At 39.2% G+C, this 7261-nt stretch overlaps 1 protein-coding gene across 1 annotated transcript; it reads left to right on the forward strand.

Annotated features, from left to right (window-relative positions):
* Positions 1-4246: 4246 nt before the first annotated feature.
* MFF (mitochondrial fission factor) lies at positions 4247-6539 on the forward strand (the record flags this gene model as incomplete). The annotated part of the gene is given in 3 exon segments (XM_010182738.1): positions 4247-4463; positions 5413-5585; positions 6434-6539. Coding segments are annotated over 3 exon segments (496 nt in total), but the record flags the coding sequence as incomplete, so codon positions are not given.
* Between the last annotated feature and the right edge of the window lie 722 nt (positions 6540-7261).

The raw sequence follows: 7261 nt of genomic DNA on the forward strand, positions 1-7261 counted from the left end.
CCCCGGTGCCGGCTGCCGCTGCCCGGCCTCGCACGCCCCGCGCTGCCGGCGTTCAAAGATGCGGCGTTCCCAGTACGGTACCGCAAACGTTTCAGGAACGGGACTGGCCGCGCCTGGGAGTTGGCAGCGGCCCTGGAGGCGGACGGGACGTTCGGGATGGTCGCAAGTGCTCGGGGACGAGGAGCGCCCAGTTCTCCCGTACCCAGTACCCCCGACACGACTGGCGGACTGGGTCTGTTGCCGAATGCTCTTAATGCTGTCACAGCACCATTAACGTTTGGGTGTTTCAGAGAAATGGTTGTCAGACTGACAGTTTTTTTCCTCCTAACATTTCCATATTTAAAAAATGTGTTTTGTGTTTAAACCTCCAGATGGAGTTTAAAAAAAAAAACAAAACAAAAAAACAAAACAAAACAACCTACAACTGGAAAGAATGCGGTGTTTAGTGTTTTGTGATCTCACAGCTTTGCTCATGTCATCCTTGTGCTGAGGAGAGGGCTAATGTATTTTAGAAGTTCAACACATGTAACTGTACAATACAGAACAGCTTTCAGTGTTTAGCTCACACTTAGCTCTCCTTTCCTTCAAATTGTTTCATTAGTGCTTTGCTATTTCATAGCTTCTGATCCTGAATACCTCTCTCATGTATGTTCTGACAGTTTTAGGGTCCCATTTCCTTAACTTTGCTCTAAGTCTTCCTCTTCCCCTCTTACTTATCAGAGCATAATCTGACACTTGCCAAAGGAGCACTTTGTAGCCTGTGCACAGAGGCACAGACTAGCTGTAGAGTATGCGCATCAGGAACAAACAGGACAGTAGCTGGAGAAATTACAAATAGTTCAGTGCAGGCTGTATAACCTGCTCTGACCTCAGTGCTGGCACAGCTGCACTGTTAGCAGCACTCATCTTCGTAGAGCTCAGATTAACTCGCATATCCACGCCGTGCATAATGCTCCTGGCTGCAGCACAGACATAGCCAATGCCTGATTATTGCCAGAATGCTGACAGAAATTAATCCTTCAGGTTTCTGTGCATTGCTTCATCTCTATGTCTTCTGTTGCTGTTATTGTTTACGAGAGGGGGGAAGGCAGTGCCCCCGTGTCTTTCTGAACATGTGTAATTCACCTCATGTAACTTCTTTTGCTCTCCCTTATCCTGCTCTGCTCTGGATTTTCTCCTTCCTTTCTCTGTCTCATTAACTGTCACTGATGCTCGTTGGTGCTTCAGCTGCTCTCTGTCCTTTATTTTGTGATTTATCTCTGTCCTGTATTTGTGGTTGTATTTTTGTCTCATCATTCTTTGACTTCTATGAGAATAGAAAATTCTCATGCCTCTTTGGAGCTACTTAGTTCTGTAAATATCCTTTTCAAAATTCTGCCTGGTATATTATTATTGGTTTCTGTAAAATGCTTTGTGTAACAAGGACATTACAGAACTGTGATTTCAGTTCTCTTTAAGCAGATGGAGGTTCAGTTAACAAGCTCCATTTAAATATTTAAATTTTTCTTTTGCTGAAATCTCACTGTTTCTTGGTTTGGTGTTCTCTTGTAAAAAGGGGTAAAAATTGACATCACTTTGACAGCAAATACAATTCTCAATGAGGTAAAGTAGATAAGAAGTAGTCAAGAGTAGGAAGACATTGAGGTGTTGTATCTATAGGTCCTTGGTAAGTACGGCTAAAGTCACAGTGATATTTAGTTTATAAAGTGACTGTTCCAATGCTGTCCTTCTTGTGTGTGTTTTACCTTACAGCAGGAAAACAGTTGTCATGCAGATGTATGTACAAAAGCAATGCCAATCTTTGCTTGGCAAAAGTGCAGGTTTTGCAACTATAGGGAAGCTGTGGTGTGAACACTGCTGCGGTGAAGCGATACTTGATAACAAAAATTAGCTGTGCAAGTATTTCAAAACGAGAAAGTGAACAAGCGGTAAAAGACCCTTTGTCAGGTCTTGTGAGCAGTATCTATTCTTTAAGCTGCTGCCAGTAGATATTCCAAGTACTTTTAAGTCTCTAAAATAAGGTCTCTTTATTGACATTATGATTTTTACCCCTATTGATTTGGAAATCGTTACTTATCATAGACCATGTTTTGAAATGAAAAGCACCTTTTGGAGTGTGGAAATGTCAGAAGACTGTGTACTTGTTCGTGTCACTGGCTGATGTAGCCAGTGTCTTGCAAGAGGGACAAATCTAGCTTGCAAGACCAAAGGGCAGGGACAAAAAAAACCAACCCAGAGTGAAATCTTGAGTTTTGAAGTGACAGCTGTTTAAGCATCTCTTGAACTACTAGTTCCTTTCAATTGATACATACAAACAGTGAGAATTGATACAGGTAGATTAAATCTACATCAGTTCAGGTGTTTCCTTTATAACTATTTCTTTTTTAAGTTTACATAGAATAGGGACCTTCTTGCCTTCTCCCTGACTCCCAGGTCTCTTACTGTGCTGCAGTGACACCTTGAGATGAATGAGATTCTTCCATTTGATCTGTGGTGATAGGAAGTCCTGAAAATAACACTGAGGATCCCAGCATGGATTGCCAAGTGGACCACATCTTGAACGTACTAAATGTGTGCATTCAATACAGCGTTACACAATCTGGATCATTCTGCGTGCTTCTTTCTGTTGTCTGAAGGTTGAGATTTTATTGATAAAATATGGGAAGTATTGCTTTTGTGTGGTGGTGGGAGGAACGGCTTACAGTTTGTCACACCTGCCATGTAGATGATCTGCGCTGAGGTGTTTTGTTTGCAAAGTTCTGCACATTCAGTTTATGAAAGCACACATGCAGCAACAGATGTAGTCTTGCAGCCAGAAATAGTAAAAGAATGTATTTGTAATTATAGTGGCAAACCCGGCCTTTTTGCTGGGACAGATTACTTCATTTAAAGAACTACTTCATGCAATACCACTAAAAGATTTCTTGCTTTCCATTGGTGAATTTGCCAGGATAACCATATTTACATACTGTGTGTGTACATACGTGTATAGAAATATATATTTCTTTGTCTCCTAACCCTAAAAATAGCCATTGTCCCAGTCTGAGCTGTTGACAAGGCCCTGCAGCTGTGTCCTGGGTGAAAAGTTTCTCACAACCGAGTATTCCTTGCAGCTCGCAGTTTCCTCTGGGAGCCCTTTCCAGCACTGCTTTAACTGCAGCTCCAGGATGTCTCTCTCTCAACCAAGCCCGTAACCAGAACCTCAGTTTGAACCATCAGCGAGGTTCAGTAGCCACCGCCCAGCTGAACAACGTCTCTCAGCCACCCAAGTTCCTTTTCCAGCCCACCTCCAACTGCAACTCCAGGATTTCTTTTTCTCTCAACCTTAAACCTAATCTCAAACACACCAGTTATCTTGGACTTTATCTTCAGTATGGCTGCCAGCAATTGCCATATCAGTAGGTTTCTTACAGCCCAGTTTCTAGGAACTTCCCCCTCAGCTTCATAGGAAATTCCCTTCCTTTTCTAGGAAAAAGTATTTATGAAGTATTGGCAAACACTTTTAAGTTTAAATTAAGTCTTGTTTGTTCTCTACCCATCTTGTAGCTGTTCTGCAAAAGTAAGATCTTCATTTTCAGAAGTGAGAAGTTTACAGTATTACGTGTGATTAGGAATGGGTTTTGAAGCTGATTTGACAGGAGCTTTTTCCGTGTGAGATGGAGTGAGATCTGGGTGACTGACAGCAAGGAGAAGGCTGCTACCCAGGCTGAGCCCCTTCTTTTGTTTCTCTGTGTCAACGTGCAGTGTTGTAAGACTTCATCCATTTCCTCAAATACTGGCACACTGGATCTATGTAAAGAGAGATCAGTATTTCAGATTTCTTACCGATCCTGAATAGATTTCCTACCAATCCTACCAATTCTCTTGTGTCTGTTGGTTTATTTCCCGTTTTCTGCCAGCCAGTGCAGGAACAGTGCATTACATGCAGAATTTCTATGTTATTGGGTTTTTTTTTTTGTTTTAGGGGATTTTGTGTGTGGTTTTTTTGTGGTTTGTTTTGTTTTTTTCCTCACAGAACAATTTGAAGACTCTCAGTGCAGATTTGTTGTTCTGTCACTGCCCTCAGCTCTCAGCCCCTTGTGACTACGCTTCCTATGAATTTTATTGTATAATTTGTTTCTCTAAATAAGTCTGTTCAGGTAGGATCATCTACCACTTGCCTAGTAATCAGAACAAAGAGTTTCCTTTACCACTTTCTGCTGGTTGTCTATATTGCTATTACAGCTTTTGGTTTTCTTTTGCCAGAATGAGTGGGGCTGCATTCCCATCTCCAGCTGCTGAGATGGCAGAAATTAATCGCCTGCAGTATGAAATGGAATACACCGAAGGAATCAGTCAGCGTATGAGGGTCCCAGAAAAACTCAAAGTAGCTCCTCAAAATGCTGACCTTGAGAAGGGCATTCAAGAAGGTTTTCCAAATGCCAGTGTAACTATGCAAGTTCCAGAACGGATTGTAGTGGCAGGTATGTCTGCATCTCAATAAAAGAAAAATAGGTGAAAATTTAAATTGGTTCTCCAAATTTCTGTATGGACAAAAAGATATATTAATAGATATTTAAAGGGAAACCTGTGAAATGCTTCCTGGTTTTCAAACAGTCATTGTTCATCAACTTTGACTTAGAAAGTTTTTTTTTAACTGAAAATGTTTCATGAATAGTGTTTTTTTTATATAGCTTATAGTGGAGACAGTTACCAAATGAATTATGATCAGAAAGCTTAATTGCTGACTTTTCATCTTACTAAACCAGTTCTGGAGAAAAAAAAAGTGTATTGATTTACACCTGATTTTTCTTAATTAACTATAAGCTAAAGTAACCATAACAAGTTTTGGGGATGTACTATGTATTAGTTATGCAGAATGTGTTTAGTTACAATTGGAATGCTAATTATGTTAAGGATCTGTCTTATTGGGTGGATTTTATCAGTACTACTTTGGTATCTATGGTCGTGGGCTTTACTGTTACAGACCTAGAACTGCTGAAGACCTCCTGATTTGCACAACATGTGACACGCATGTATTTTATGCTTTGAAATGGTGACGTCCTCCCTTCCCCAGTCACTGTATTTCTAAAATAAATAAATAAATAAAAAAAATCTACCTTTAATAAGACTGCCTTGAGATCAAAAGTGCCTTCACTTGCAGTAACAGTTGGTGTTGCTCAGGATTTCTCAGGACCATTGTTCTCAGAGAAACTGTTCAAGTAAGTGTCAACTAATGTGGTATTTATGAGAGCTTTAAGCATAGGTTATATCGTACAAGCCCTGTTAAAGAAAGGTATACTTAATTATTTGGCATAGTCAGGGGAAGTAACTGATGTGATTTTTATTTTTATTTTTTTTTTAATTGAGCTTTAGCATTAGCCGTTGGGACTGAGAACAGCTTGCTTTCTATTGACTGCTGGTGTTTTGCAGGTAATAGTGAAGACATTCCACTTTCCAGACCACCAGACCTTGATCTTCTTCAGTCTACTCCATTCAAGCCACTGGCATTGAAAACTCCTCCCCGCGTTATTTCCCTTAGTGATCGACCACTAGATTTTTTGGACCTAGAAAAACCTACACAGCAAACACCTCAAAATGAAGAGGCTAGTACTCACTTTACTTTTTCCTTAGTTGAGAAGCATGCTGTTAAAGAAAGTGAAATAACCAGTGATTTCTCTACATATCTACTTGGTGCTAACATAAGTTGGGAAAATATAAAGATATTAGCACTGTAGTAGTGCTAATTATGTCTTTGAAGTTCCATATTTAATTGACAGATGGCTAGGGGTTGGCATGCTCAATATGCTTACATAGTACTTATGAAAATAAAGTCACAATTAGAACCACTACTAATACATTTAACAAAAAAATTCCTTTGGTTGAAGAGAAAGTTGCAAGATTTTCTTATATTTGCAGGTTATCAGGAAACAAACCAAGATTCTTTTAAGATATATAGTTAACTTTTGGTATTCATGGCCAGGTGATGTAACAGCACATAGAATTAGTGAGTTTTAACAAAACTCTGAAAACCGACTTCAAAGAGTGGCTTTTCATTGGCATCCAGGTGGATGATGTGTAATCGACATCTTAAAAACTGAAAAATATTTGTGAAGCTGCATATTCTATAGTCATAAGATACAGTAGAAATATATTTATCTCTGGTGATGGGAAGTAATATTAAACATAATATTGCTTGCTTTCATATTCAAAATTCTGTTTGTTCATACTTCTGGCATCAGATCACATGGATAGATAATGACCGGATTGCAGTAAGTTTGGACCTTGGTTTTATATCAGGTCCTATCATCACATTTCTTTCTAATCACTGTGAAACCCATGAAAATGTCCCTTTGTATCTGAGGACAGATCTAACCTACAGAGCTCCAATGCAAGTTAAGTGTCTCCTGGAATTCCTTGTCTTTTATCTCCCTCTTTCTCTCCTTTTCCACAGGTCCGCTCAGTGGGAAGACTGAAGAGAGAACGTTCCATGAGTGAAAATGCCACTCGACAGAACAGCCAGCTGGCCCGAAATGATTCCATGTGAGTAGAGCAGCAGGGTACAGGGACACTACTACAGCTTTGTTACAGATATCCTTTGTTCCTTATCTCCTCCTTATTTGTTTTTTCCAGCTGATATTTTGTATATTATGGGAAGTACATAATTGAAAATATTATAAGGTCATCATTTTAATTCATTTCTGTCCTTTTTGTTTAGAGAGGTGACTCATTTGTGAAGTATTTTCTTGTAGTGGATGGGTAGGAGTGTTTGTGGGCTTACAGTTGGTTTTACCAGTTATCATGAATTGTTACTTCAGGAGACTTTTCAGTTTATGAGCCGGTATAATTTTTTTTTCCCTGAATTTTCAGGAAATTGAGTTCTTTGTGCATCAAAATGTTTCCAGTTCTCTCACTGTTGATGTTATAATGGTTTTCATTCATAGAAAAAGGAATATGTGTGTTTCCTCAAATATTAGGATAAGTCACTTTTTCTTTGTTGTCCACATACTTAGTGTATTGAACTCTGTGAGTATGTATCTTAATCTTTTGAGACCAAAATGGCAAGTAGCATTTAGAACTGGAAACTTCATCTATTGATACCATCTGAGGTAGCAATTCTTATGGTAATTTCTGACAGAAACAGAAGACATACAGGTCTGTATATTTTTATTGGATATTATAGTCTTTGATTAATCACAGTTTATTCTGAATAACAGAATCTTTCCACCTGGCAATAACTGTTTTTGCAATGTAGCAGTTTAAACTCATATATATATATATT

The sequence above is a fragment of the Mesitornis unicolor genome, unplaced genomic scaffold, assembly GCF_000695765.1.
Source record: "Mesitornis unicolor isolate BGI_N332 unplaced genomic scaffold, ASM69576v1 Scaffold9234, whole genome shotgun sequence".
NCBI classification, from domain to species: Eukaryota; Metazoa; Chordata; class Aves; order Mesitornithiformes; family Mesitornithidae; genus Mesitornis; species Mesitornis unicolor.